Source organism: Myxocyprinus asiaticus, chromosome 12 (genome assembly GCF_019703515.2).
Source record: "Myxocyprinus asiaticus isolate MX2 ecotype Aquarium Trade chromosome 12, UBuf_Myxa_2, whole genome shotgun sequence".
Classification (NCBI taxonomy): domain Eukaryota; kingdom Metazoa; phylum Chordata; class Actinopteri; order Cypriniformes; family Catostomidae; genus Myxocyprinus; species Myxocyprinus asiaticus.
Window position 1 is genome coordinate 20,062,080 of NC_059355.1, and position 13,845 is coordinate 20,075,924.

Consider the following 13,845-nt stretch of genomic DNA (forward strand, 5'->3'; position numbering starts at 1 on the left):
GGATGGTAAATATTCTAGCATGCCAAACTCAAATATATTTGCCTATCTGAGCTCTTCATGAGTTTTATGGCTATAAGGGGGTTTAATTTTCAAGTTTCATATGTAGATCTAGTGGACTATATACCACAGTACAGAAGAAGGTCTTCACCATTTAAATGTAAATTAAAATTGCATGAGGAATTCTCCTTTCTACATTAGCTTAAGGGTTTTAGCCTTTACCAGGTTGACATGGTGAGATAAGAAATAATGTGTGTGTGTGTGTGTGTGTGTGTGTGTGTGTGTGTGTGTGTGAACAGCCAAAGTGGGGAAGACATCCCTGATCATGTCACTGGTCAGTGAGGAGTTCCCGAATGTGGTATGTTATGTATTATTATTAAAATACATTCTCACTGCCATTATTACTTGCAACAGTGTCTGAGATTGTCTGTATGGATGTTTATTTCATAACAGGTTCCTTACAGAGCAGAGGAGATCACCATACCAGCAGATGTCACGCCAGAGAGAGTACCCACACACATAGTAGACTACTCAGGTATTAAAACAGCATATCAGTAAAGGTGATCTTCTGATATGGGTTCTTCAATGGTTGATACCGACATAAAGAGAGCGTGGTGTCTGATGTAATGTGTAATCTATACCCTGTAATGCAATTTAAAAATGCAGAATGAGACCTACACAAAATTGCTGAAATTAAATAAGCATTTATTTTACAAGTATTTATTCAAAATTTAAAATCATAAAAGAGAACAGAAAATTTGCATTATCTATTGACTGTGCTGTTTGTATGTTTTGGAAATTACTCAAGGGGCAATTACAACTGGTAATCACCCAAGTGGGCATGGTTATTGGCCAATGGCGATAATCTCAAAATAGACAAATATCAGCCAAGGAATTGACCTGGGCTGTGTTTCCCAAAAGCATCACAAGCTTAAGTTGATTGTAGTGACCACAATGGTCTCTACGATAAATTTAAGCTTACAATGCTTTTGGGGGAAACAGTCCAGGGCAATATATTGGTCTAATCACAAAAACCATAACGTCCTTAATGCATGAAATTTGAAGGAAATAAATTTGCCTTATTAAATCTACACAGAGGCTGAACAGACAGATGAGCAACTCTATCAAGAAATATCAAAGGTAAGAGATGTGGATTCACAACACCTGTTGTGATATTTGGTTGGTTGATTACTTCAGAGAAATGAAATCTTGCCTTCCTTCTGCAGGCCAGTGTTATATGTATAGTCTACTCTGTGAACGACAAGAAGTCTACTGAGAAGGTGAGAGAATTTATGATAGATATCAGACAACCTGGCCTTCATGCTGTAAGTCAAATGAACAAACTTATCTTATTTTTTTAATTATTTTTTTTTGCTCTAACGTAGTACATGGAGAACAATTTTCTATTACTTTCCATTTTTATTAAATACTATTAAATTCACAGGTGACAAGTCATTGGATTCCTCTGATAAATGAGAGAATAGACAAAGACAGCAGGTGGGTAACTACAGGCCTTTTGGGATCAGAATACTGCAGTAGTCTCTATCTCAAACACACACTCACACGTTCCATTTTCTTAGGGGGTGGGTTGCCATTTAAAGGAGCAGTTTGCTATAAAATTATAACTCTTAACTCACCCCAATGTCACTTGAAACCTGTATGACTGTCATCTGTGGAGCACAGAAAAATGTTTTAAATATCTTCACACATCTTTTCGCCATATAATGGAAGTGAATAGTGAGTCCGGATTGTCAAGCTCCATAAAGTTCAATAACTCACCATAAAACCACTGTAAAAGTAGTCGATGTAACTCATGCACTATATTCCTGAAGCTATTTGATCACTTTGTTATGAACAGACAGAAAATTAAGTCGATATTCATTTTCAAATCAATATTGCCACAGTAACATGGTCAGTAGGGGGTTTCATATCAAAGCTGTTACTATATTGTAGAGTCTAGCATGGCTGAAACGCTGTATTGACCAACTAGCATCGAGGACCAAAGCTATCCATTTTATTAATTCACTATATAGCATGGCCTCTCATACTTTATTGCTTAAATGTATTTCTCTTGAAGTTGAAAACTGATCAAGAGCATTTCACTTCAATTAAATGTATTAATATTAATTCCCACATATTGTGTGTGTTTGTGTTTGTATAAGGGTCCCTCTGATCCTTGTGGGGAATAAATCTGATCTGGTTGAGCACAGCAGTATGGAGACGCTCCTTCCCATCATGAACAAATACACAGAGATAGAGACCTGTGTGGAGGTACTGTATGAAACAGCCATGCAAATTCACGTCTTTTTGTGCTTAGGACCTGAATGTTTTCTGTCCCCTGACCTCCTCTAATCATCATACAGTGATGGCTTGGTCAGATTAAAATCAGTGCAATGTTGAAGTCAGTCAGTGGTGTAGTAGAAAATAATAAATTATATTTAAAGACTCAGTGTTAATATACGACACAATCTCTCTGGTTGATCAACATGTGAAATAATGATGGTAAATGAGAATGTGATCTGTAGATGCAAAGCTATTCGTTTTGACTCTTGTACTTCATGGGTTTAACATGACACAAGAAAAGTCCTCTTATTAGGAAAAGTCAGTGTTTTTTGTTTCTAAAGAGGCCACTGGTGATATGTAGCTAGAAAAGTGTATTGCTTCCTCACACCTCACTGTGAGGGTTTATACTATTTTTTTGCATGATCAAATATTGGTGCTTCTGAATGATATGTTTTGTGCTCTTATTTTGTGGCTACAGAACTTCTCTTCCCTTGTCTCACTCAGGGAGTCTTTCCATATTGGGCTGATAACAATATAAAAACTGGTATGGTTGTGTGAATGTGTTATTTGTGCAAAGCAACAATGCAGCAAACTACATTAAAGTCCTGTTTCTGGATAGTTTAATGATGTTGATCCTGGCTGTCAGATTTACTTATCTCAAAAGCTTATCTGACTGGTTAGTCTAAATCACTTAGACAAAACCTTGTGCACCTATATTTTATTGAGTCATTTCAGTGTTTAACTTTTAACAACATTTTTTTTAATTAACATTTTTATTGATTCATATGCATATGACAGTAGAAAAAAACTTAACACATATATAAAGAATCAACATTTTACATTTAAACCCTACTAATACAATCCCACTCTGACCCCTAACGAACACCCCTGTGGTCCCACATAACATACACACAATCCAAAAAAAAAAAAAAAAAAAAAAAAATATATATATATATATATATATATATATATATATATATATATATATATATATATATATATATATATATATATATATACATACATACATACACATCCACATACATAAAATAAAATATATATATATTATATATATATACACAAATAAATAAATAAAATAATAATAAACATGCATGATTAAACTAAACTACACTCTCCACATCCCCTCCCCGAGAGTCCCCCAAAAAAACTAAATATTTGCCCCATTTTTTAGCAAATAAGTCCCTAAACCCCAGCCTTCTACTTACTGCCTCTTCAAATGCAGCTACCCTCCCCATTTCCACACACCACTCTGAAAAAGAGGGTGCTCCACTTGACTTCCAACCCCTTAAAATTACTTGCCTGCCAATCATGAGACTGGTCATAACCCAGTTTTTTATGTGATTATCCCCTAAATGCATGACCGCCCCATCACCCAAAATACAGAGTCTGGGACAGAGCAAAACCTGAGTGTTCAAAACATCACACAAATACCTCTGAACCCTCAACCAAAACTCCTGGATCCTAACACACCCCCAAAAGACATGGGTAGTGTCTCCAACTTCTGACTGGCATCGCCAGCAAGTGGGTGTGTCTTTAAGACTAAGCCTTTATAATCTAGAGGGGGTCCAATAAAATCTATGTAAAATCTTAAATTGCATAAGGCGAACCCTTGCATCTCTAGATACAGACTTGACGTTTTTAAGAATCTTAGTCCACACTCCATCCTCCAATACCAAATTCAAATCTTTTTCCCATACTCTCTTGAGAGAAGTCAAGGCTCCATCCCCCAGACTCTGAATTAGTAGGGAGTAATACACTGATGCTTCATGGCCTTTTCCAAAAGCAGCAATCATCTCTCCCAAAGCACCTGCCGCTTAAGGGGGGGTGCGTGCCACTCCTAAAAACAGTGCAGAGTAGGTGGCGAAGCTGTAAATACTTATAAAACTGAGATCTGGGAATGCTAAAATGTTGAACCAAATTTTCAAAAGGTCTCAATACTCCACCCTCATACAGGTAACCAAGTGCATTAACCCCCACCCCCCCCCCACAATCCAATCTGACCAACAAAAAGGGGACTTACTAATACATAGTTTAGGGTTCAGCCATATGCTCGAGGCTGCGTTTAAATAAATATCTGAATTAAACACTCTGGACACTTTTGTCCATAACGAGTGCAAATGCAAAATAACGGTGTGTAACTTGACCTCTCCGGCAAGTTTGATCGAAAGGCTTTGCAGTGGCGAGATAGGGGTAAGAACTTCCTTTTCAATACAAAAACCAGGGAGGGGCTCTCTCAGGTGGAAGCAACCAATGAGCCAAATGTCTAAGACCGAACGCATAATAATAAAAAAGCCTTGGGTAGGCCTAACCCACCTTTGTCAATTGGCCTATGTAACTTATTGAAATTTAACCTGGGGCGCTTACCATTCCAAATGAAGGACTTCGCTATGCTATCAAATTGCTTGAAATAAGAGAGGGGGACATCTACAGGGAGAGACTGAAGCAGGTAGTTGAATTTTGGAATACAATTCATTTTAATAACATTAACCTTCCCAATCATCGATAAATGTAATGAAGCCCACCTGCCCACATCGCTCGAAAACCTTTTTATTAAAGGGTCCAAATTAACTCCAACTAAATCAGACAAATTTGCTGGGAATAAAATCCCCAAATACTTAATGCCCTGTTTGGGCCACTGGAAGGCGCCCGGCTGGAAAGCCGTTACTGGACAGTACGCTGTCAGCGCCAAAGCTTCGGATTTAGACCAACTGACTTTGTATCCTGAGAATTTGGAAAAGGAATTAATAATTCTGTGGAGGCAAGGCATAGATCTAGTGGGGTCAGAGACAAATAATAAAATATCATCTGCGTAAAGCAGAAGCTTATGTGCCACACTTCCCGCTGTCACCCCTGGAAAATCATCCTCCTTTCTTATCGCGGCTGCTAATGGTTCCAGGGCAAGACAGAACAATAATGGGGAAAGAGGGCAACCCTGCCGACTGCCCCTATTCAGAGTAAAATAATCTGAAATTAACCCATTTGTTTGTACCGTTGCTACAGGGTGTTTATGAAGTAACTTAATCCAACCAATAAATGTACTCCCAAACCCATACATTTCCAAAATCTTAAAAAGATAATCCCATTCTATCATATCAAACGCCTTTTCGGCGTCAAGTGAGATGGCAGCGACAGGAGATTGTGCATTCGCCACTGACCACATGATATTGATGAGATGTCTGATGTTATCAGAACCACCTGATCTATATGTATAAGAGATGTCATAACTTTACTAAATCGGTTAGCCAAAATTTTTGACAATATTTTTACATCTAGTTGGATCAGGGAGATTGGATGTTAACTTTTACATTCGCTTGGATCTTTGTCCTTTTTAAGAATCAGACTGATCCGGGCTTGTGCCATGGTTGGAGGAAGTTTCCCCTTCTTTAATGATTCAGTATAAACTTCTAACAAAAGTGGAGCCAGTTCTGTAGCATAGGATCTAAAAAATTCTGCGGCAAAACCACCTGGCCCCGGAGCCTTGCCAGTAGGTAGGGACTTAATTACCTCGTCAAGCTCCTCCAAGGTTATCTCAGAATCAAGAGAGTTTTTTTGCTCAATCGTCAGTTTAGGAAGATCTAATAGTTCCACAAAGTTTCTAATATCTTCATCAGTAGACGAAGGCGTGGAACTATAAGGATCAAGATAGAATTCTTTAAAGGCATTATTAATATCAATGGCTGAAGTAAAAATTTCATCGCCAGCAGATTTCACTAAGGGAATGATAGAAAGAGACTCTCTCTGCTTTATATATCAAGCCAAAAGCTTCCCTGCTTTGTCACCCGACTCAAAGTATGACTGTCTTGCCCTGAATAACAAAACTCCACTTTCCGCGACAAAATAGTATTATATCTATATTTCAGTCGGGTCAATTCTCTGAGGCCATCAGCTGACATATGGCGCTTTAGCTCTGCCTCGGCACTTTTAATATTCTCTTCCAACTCCACAAGTTCTCGTGCTTTGGATTTTTTAATGAATGAGGCATACTGTATGATCCGACCCCTAAGAACCGCTTTAAGTGCCTCCCAAGCCACGCCCACAGAGGATACTGAGGACCAGTTGGTCTCCATAAAAACATTGATTTCAGTCTTTAACATTTGTTGGAAATCAGGATTTTGCAGAAGGGATACATCAAATCACTATATGATTTCTTTTTCTCTATATGTGGCATCACCTCTAAACTCACCAGGGCGTGATCTGAGACTAAAATGTTTCCAATTGAGCAATCAACAACAGATGAAATTAGGGATTTGGATATAAAAAAAAAAATCTATTCTAGAATAAATCTTATGGACTGATGAAAAAAATTTATAGTCCCTACCATATGGGTTCAAAAGTCTCCAAATATCTGCAAGACCAAGATTTTTACACATCCTGTGAAGCGTCAATGTTGCTCTAGGGGGTTTACACACTTTTGCTTCACTTTTGCTTCAAGGACAGAGTCCATCAAAAGATTAAAGGCTCCTCCCAATATTATATCATGAGGGGTGCCAGCGGCTTGCAACATCCCTTCAAGATCTATAAAAAAGCCCTGATCATCAGCGTTAGGTGCGTAAATATTAGCCAAAATCAGAATTTGCCCCTGAATTTCAGCTAAAACAATAATTACTCTTCCTAATTTATCTTTAATCTGTTTGAGATATTTGAATTGTAAATGTTTATTTACCAATATAATGACTCCCTTGCTCTTACTTGAGCCAGCACTAAAGAAAACATGTCCACCCCATATCTTCCTGCGGGGAGAGATGTGTTTCTTGAAGAAACACTATATCATATTTCTTAAGAAAAGTAATAAACTTCCTTCTTTTTATGGGGTGCCCCAACCCATTCACATTCCATGTGGAGAGAGATAGTACACTCATATTAATAACTGACATATTGATATAATAAAAAAAATAAATTGTGTGTGAAAAACAAAATTATGCAGACCACATTCCCCATTAGTGAAACAATCAACCCCCGAACAAAACAAACAGAAAAAAGAAAAACGTGCACATTAACCCCACGCACGAAAGCGCCAACCGGCGACAATCCCTCTAAACTCAAAAGGTCCATGAACGCAACTTTGCCATCGGATTGCTCAATTTTGCCTCACAAATTTGTGAAGCAAAATTACATAACAGAAAATACTTTGTGAAATAAACCCAGTCAATAGGAAGAATGAACATAAAGAATGTGTAGATTCATTCACAGAACTGTTTTAAAGGTGTGATCTTCCACAAAACAAATTCCAGCTGATATAAAACCATTCCGATTCCTCGGACAGACAAACGAATGTTCAGTGAGCCGGCTGTTATGAGTTCAGCGGATGACGTGATCATTCCAATGTCCTGTAAAAATACTCAACAAAACAAACCACAGCCAGCAGGAGGAATAAGCACAAAGAACGAACAGATTAATCCAAAGTTGTTCCAAAGGAGTGTTATTCAATAGAACAAGCTCCAGCCGCTAGGCAGAACCAATACAAAAAGAAACAAAACCGCCATCCCTGTTCCCGGATGATCAAGTCAATTCACTCGGAGGCTGCATAAAAGTATATACCATGACTTACACAATCCATCAACTTTATAAAAGACATCCTTTGTGTGAGCATGTAGATATTTTGCGGTCATCCGTAGTGTCCACTCTCAATCTGGCCGGGAACTTCAATGCAAATGTAATCTTTCATCAATGCAAAAGTTTCTTTAAGGAAGAGTGTTATTCACAAAACAAGCTCCAGCCGCTAGGCGGAGCCAACGCAAAAAACTCAAAATGTCGCCCAGCTTCCTCAAGAGTTAGGTACAGCGAGTCAGGCCCACTCACATGAGAAAACGAGATATTTTTCTGATGTAAGAGTTTCTTACATTCCTTGAACCGATCACGTTTCTCTCTTGTCGAACTCGCAAAGTCCGGGAACAAGAAAATATTATGGTTCTTCCAAGAAAGCTTCCCTTTGCTCCTCGCCTGGCGCAACACAAGATCTTTATCGGATGATCTTAGAAATCTGGCCAGAATCGATCTGGGCCTGTCTCCCTCAGCAGATCTGTGAGCTGGTACTCTGTGAGCTCGCTCGATTTCCAGCTTGTGGCCTGTTATGTCGAGCAGACTCGGGAAAATCTCGTCTAGGAATTTCACCATATCTCTGCCCTCCTCATGCTCAGGAATTCCAACAATTCGAACGTTATTCCTGCGGCTTCTATTCTCAAGATCTTCAAGCTTTTCAAGGAGATGTTCCAAATCAACTTTTGTCGCGGGCGGATTAGCGGTTAATTCCCTCTCTGAAGATTCCAGAAAATCAATTCGTCTCTCAACATCAGTCACTCCTGTAGCTAACTCAGATAATTTTATTTCCATCGCCGTAATCGATTGACGTATTACAGCAAGATCCTCCAAGTCAGCAAGAATCTTCGTCAACATCACCGACATGTTGGACAACTGATGCTGGATCTCCTCTCCCGCCGCGCCATCCAAATCGAGTCCCCGGTCTGTAGGCCTGTCGGGGCTTTCATCCTGAACATGTAAATGTCTTTTAATGTCTCCAGAGCCCGAGGATTTTGACTTCTTTGCCATTTTTTTTTGCAACAAAGGGCAAATGTGTAACTGGGTGTATCAAAATTAACCAGATTATAACATGAAAATAATCGAAAATTCAGCAAAGTGCGCAGAGCTCATCGCTCACATGTCTGCTCCTTGCATGGCGTCACGTGACTCCCAACTTTTAACAACTTTTAAACTTTTTTATGTTTTGTATTCTTTGACAAAATAATTTATGGGGCGGCTGTGGCTCAGGTGGTAGAGCAGGTTGGCCACTAATCATAGAGTTGACGGTTCAATTCCTGGCCCACATGACTCCACATGCCAAAGTGTCCTTGGGCAAGACACTGAACCCCAAGTTGCTCCCAATGGCAGGCTAGCACCTTGTATGGCAGCTCTGCCATCATTGGTGTGTGAGTGTGTGCATGAATGGGTGAATGTGTCACAGTGTAAAGCAATTTGGAACCACTAAGGTTAAAAAAGCACTATATAAGTGCAGACCATTTACCATTTAAATACATGAATAAGCATTGGCCAGTAAGGTGTTTTATTTCCAGTGGGGTATTTATAGAATGTAATGTCCAATATCAGTTAATTATCTTGAGGATCTTATATAGTTTCATGTTATTGTTGTAATATTTAAGGAATTTTATGTCTTGTTTTACTTTGATCTTGCCATGAAAATAGCCATTGATGCTGGCATGGCATTAAAAGAATAATTAAATAAATAAATCATTATCTTGAGGCTAAACTACTTTGTGACACTTTAGCATTATTAGGAATGAATTTACTCTGGTATGTAATACTATTTTTATGTTTAATTTTTAACATTCAGCTCCAACTCTTAAAGAAAGCTAATGGTCTTTGTTAATGTGTAGCTTTTTTACCTTTTCCTTTAGTGTTCAGCCAAGAATCTGAAGAATATCTCAGAGTTGTTTTATTATGCACAGAAGGCTGTCCTTCACCCTACAGGGCCACTCTACTGTCCTGAACAGAAAGAGGTCTGCACCCTTTTATATTTTAAATGTATTTATTTGGTTGCTTAAATAAAATGTATAGTACTCTTTAAAACTCTGCATCATTTATTGTGTTCATAAGTTTTTTGGTTCACAGATGAGACCTGCCTGTGTTCAGGCATTGACACGGATCTTTAAGGTGTCAGATTTGGATAACGATGGCATTCTGAATGATTATGAGCTTACCTTTTTCCAGGTGAGGTTTCTGCTGTGTATGTTCCTGTGCTTTAATTTATTTGTAGATGAGGACTTTGACCCCGTTTCCACCTGGTATTAAGATGCGTTTTTGGTAATTGGATCACATGTGATCAGTGCTAAATACAGGTCTAAACGGGGTCTAAAATGTTTTGTTTTCGGATCACAAAAACCACATACGAATTTGGTCAAAAACACATGTGAATGCATCACATTTGAGGTGTAAACACTAATCTATCCTGTGTGCGTCCCGGCAGCAGCGAAGCGCCACCCCTCGCCTGTCAATCAACCGCTGCGCCAGAACAAGAGTTAAACTTTGCCGGTTACGAGCGGTTTAAAATGAAATAAATAAATGCCATTATGTCACAATCGAAATCATCTTAACAACCGTTAAAAATAGGCTTCATTTTCTATATCCAAAATATAATACCTTATTTGTTTCTTTTGATTTTGGCATCAGATAGGACCCGGACATTCAGGACATTTAGGATGAATCACACAGGTATTGTGAGATTCATTCTAAAACTCTAATCCTTACTTAACCCAAACCACAACTTTGGGCCCTATTTTAAGAGCACTATGCCTACAATACGTCATACATGTTAAGTCAGTGGGCATGGCCATGAAGTTTTGATATTTTTGTGCAAGTATGCGCTAAGTCTAGGTGCAAGTAGGTTGGCGAAACCGCTTGCCCAAAGTGATAATGGGCTGGGTCAAGTGCTATTTTGAGGTTCTTCTCTAGTTATTGCACCGTCAGCGTCCTATTATACATTTCTTATGCTGTCAAGCAACATCAATATGAATGAAGACAGCCCATTCCTAAGATTGTGTAAATGCTCTTTATGCAATGCATCCCCTGCTCTATTTCTCACTTGAGATGCTGACCGCGATGTATGTGTTATTTGTTCTCTAATGTTGTCTCTGTGACTGTTGGCTCTCATCCTGCTCGTCCTGCTTGAAATATGCTTTGCTTCTCTCCCAGTTTTTATTGTTTTGTAATGTATATTTGATTTATGTTTCTATTTTTAATGTTTTATGTTTAATTTTTGTACAGCGTTTTTGAGCTTTGGAAAGGCACTGTACAAAATAGATTCTCAAACTCTCTAATCCTCAAACTACAAATGCAGGAACTGATTTTAGACTTTACGCTGAGATAAGACGTGCTTCTCAGACGTCTTAGTGCAAACACCTATTTCTCAGAAAAATATCCAGTTGCGCTTTGCGCCACTTCATTAAAATGCAGTACAATACACCCACAATTTGCGCCTCTTAAACCCACAAATGGCGCAAACACTCCCACCCATGCCCACTTGTGCTTTGTGCTGGCATGAAAATTGTGCTTACAATTAGCACTCTCACGAAATTGGAGACATAGTGCACGATTGTTGCACTGTGCCTAGTGTGGTCACGAAGAAAGCTCTATGTGTTTTAATAATGTTGTGCAAATGATTGAACATAACTTTTAATGAAATCTAATACTTTTTAATTGGCCCCATGTATTAAATGTCACTGTGTGATTCTTATTTCTAGAGAACCTGTTTTAACACCCCACTAGCTCCTCAGGCCCTGGAGGATGTAAAAAATGTTGTTAGAAAAAACCTAACGGATGGATTGCGTGACAATGGACTCACTCTGAAAGGTGATGCTGCTTTTATGAAGCTTAAAACATGGTCTAAAGTAAATGTGGTCTATTCTTTATACCTTAAACTTTCATGTCAGTGTTCTGGGAATCAAGCATATTTCAGAATTAGGTTCCGCTATCTCTCGTTCATGCTATCTCATTTATTCTCATTTACGCTCACTTATTGTCTGGCACAGGCAAAGGACCCAAACACTCTAGGAAATGGATTAAACAAACATTGTGCAAGGCTTATTTTGATATCTCTTTTTACAGGTTTCCTCTTCTTGCATACTCTGTTCATCCAAAGAGGGAGGCACGAGACAACCTGGGCCGTCTTGCGGAGGTTTGGATATGATGATGATCTAGAGCTGCATCAGGACTTACTGTTTTCCCAGTGAGAACAACCTCTTCCCATCAGTCACTCATTCAGCCAGTCAAGTAGATTAGCCAAGGATGAAGGCTTGTCTCCATCAGCTTTCATTTTTGCACCTGACATGCAAGAGGAAAATATTCATAGTTCAGTCTTGATGAAAAGAAACCTGATGAGTTTTCTATTGGTTAGAATATTGTTTTAGGTCACTCATGTTAACATTTTATTGAAGTACAACTGGGCATCAGTTGTAGTCTCTGGTGCATTTGTTAAAATTTAAATGTGCAAAAATGAAAATTCTGTCATCATTTACTCACTCGCATGTTGTTCCAAACCCCATATGACTTTCTTTCTGCTGTGGAACACAAAAGGAGAAGTTAGGCAGAATTTTAGCCTCAGTCATCACCATTAATGTTTTTTCTTTACAATGAACGTGAATAGTGACTGTATAGCTGTATACTTTCCTCCACAGAAGAAATAAGATAATACAGGTTTGGAACAACATGAATGTTAGTACCGGTAAATGGTGGGTGAACTATCCCTTTTATGTGTCCATGTTCCAGTACTGAAAACAGTATACAGGAATTATCAATGTGTCGCATGTGATCAAGGTTTTAATGTGTCTATGGAGTGTTCCTGTGTCAATGACACAGTGATTAAGAAAAGACTGGATCTCTCTTAAACCTAAGCTTCATCTCCTTTGATCGCTCCACATTTGTGATTTCATAATTTAATTCAGTTTTGCTAATCTGCTGATTTTACGGTCATCCTTTTTATTTTTTGGAATGCCCAATTCCCACTACTTAGTAGGTCCTCGTGGTGGTGCAGTTACCTCAATCCGGGTAGCGGAGGACAAGTCTCAGTTGCCTCTGCTTCTGAGACCGTCAATCCACGTATTTTATCACATGGCTCGTTGTGCATGACACCGTGGAGACTACCAGCATGTGGAGGCTCATGCCACACTCCGTGATCCACACACAACTTACAACGTGCCCCATTGAGAGTGAGAACCACTAATAGTGACCACGAGGAGGTTACCTCATGTGACTCTACCCTCCCTACCAACCGGGCCAATTTGGTTGCTCAGGAGACCTGGCTGGAGTCCTTCAGCACACCCTGGATTCTAACTCACGACTCCAGGGGTGGTGGTCTGCGTCAATACTTGCTGAGCTACCCAGGCCTCCCTTCTGAGACAGTTTAATTGTTTTTGTTCCCACAGGTTAAAAATACCCCCAGACTGCACCACTGAGCTCAATCACAATGCTTACCTGTTCCTACAGAGTGTCTTTGACAAACATGATAAGGTATATATGACTAACTCTCTCAAGATGGCATTACTGACAGAATGTTGATCAAAATTTGGTTAGACCAGCATGAATGTTCAGATTCAAGATTTTATTCCATATTGTCGTGTATTATTTAGATATGTATAATCATGTTTCATCCCTTTAAGATATGTATTATTAAAAATAACCAGTTATTATTACAACCTTAATTTAAAAAAATGTTGGGACAGTATGAAAAATGCTAATAAAAACAAAAATTAGTGATCTGTAAATTATATTCACCCTTTGCTATATCAAAAGCACTACTACTACACATTATATGATGTTTTACCTTGTGGATTTCATTGTGTTTTTTAAATGTACAGTAATTTCAAATCAGATGATTGCAACACGCTCCAAAAAACTTGAGACAGGCAATTTAAGACTAATAACAATTTGACAGGTTGAAATAAGGTGATGTGAAACAGGAAATATTAAACAGGCAATTGCGTCATACTATATAAGGAGCCTCCAGAAACAGCCTAGTCCTTCAATAGCAAAGATCAT

General features: G+C 38.7%; 1 protein-coding gene across 10 annotated transcripts in view; it reads left to right on the forward strand.

Moving 5' to 3' along the window:
- The window catches only part of rhot1b (ras homolog family member T1), a 41,688-nt gene that overhangs the window by 891 nt on the left and 26,952 nt on the right, over positions 1–13,845 (forward strand). For all 10 annotated transcript variants that reach the window (XR_007898628.1, XR_007898630.1, XR_007898631.1 and 7 more), the window contains exons 2-12: positions 297–355; positions 451–532; positions 1,094–1,137; positions 1,224–1,277; positions 1,442–1,494; positions 2,160–2,268; positions 9,711–9,812; positions 9,925–10,023; positions 11,553–11,661; positions 11,917–12,037; positions 13,233–13,317. Coding sequence is in view for 5 of the 10 variants with exons in the window: in XM_051712064.1 (XP_051568024.1) it covers positions 297–355; positions 451–532; positions 1,094–1,137; positions 1,224–1,277; positions 1,442–1,494; positions 2,160–2,268; positions 9,711–9,812; positions 9,925–10,023; positions 11,553–11,661; positions 11,917–12,037; positions 13,233–13,317 (917 nt within the window). In the remaining 5 variants the exon portion in view is untranslated. The remainder of the gene's footprint in view (positions 1–296; positions 356–450; positions 533–1,093; positions 1,138–1,223; positions 1,278–1,441; positions 1,495–2,159; positions 2,269–9,710; positions 9,813–9,924; positions 10,024–11,552; positions 11,662–11,916; positions 12,038–13,232; positions 13,318–13,845) is intronic.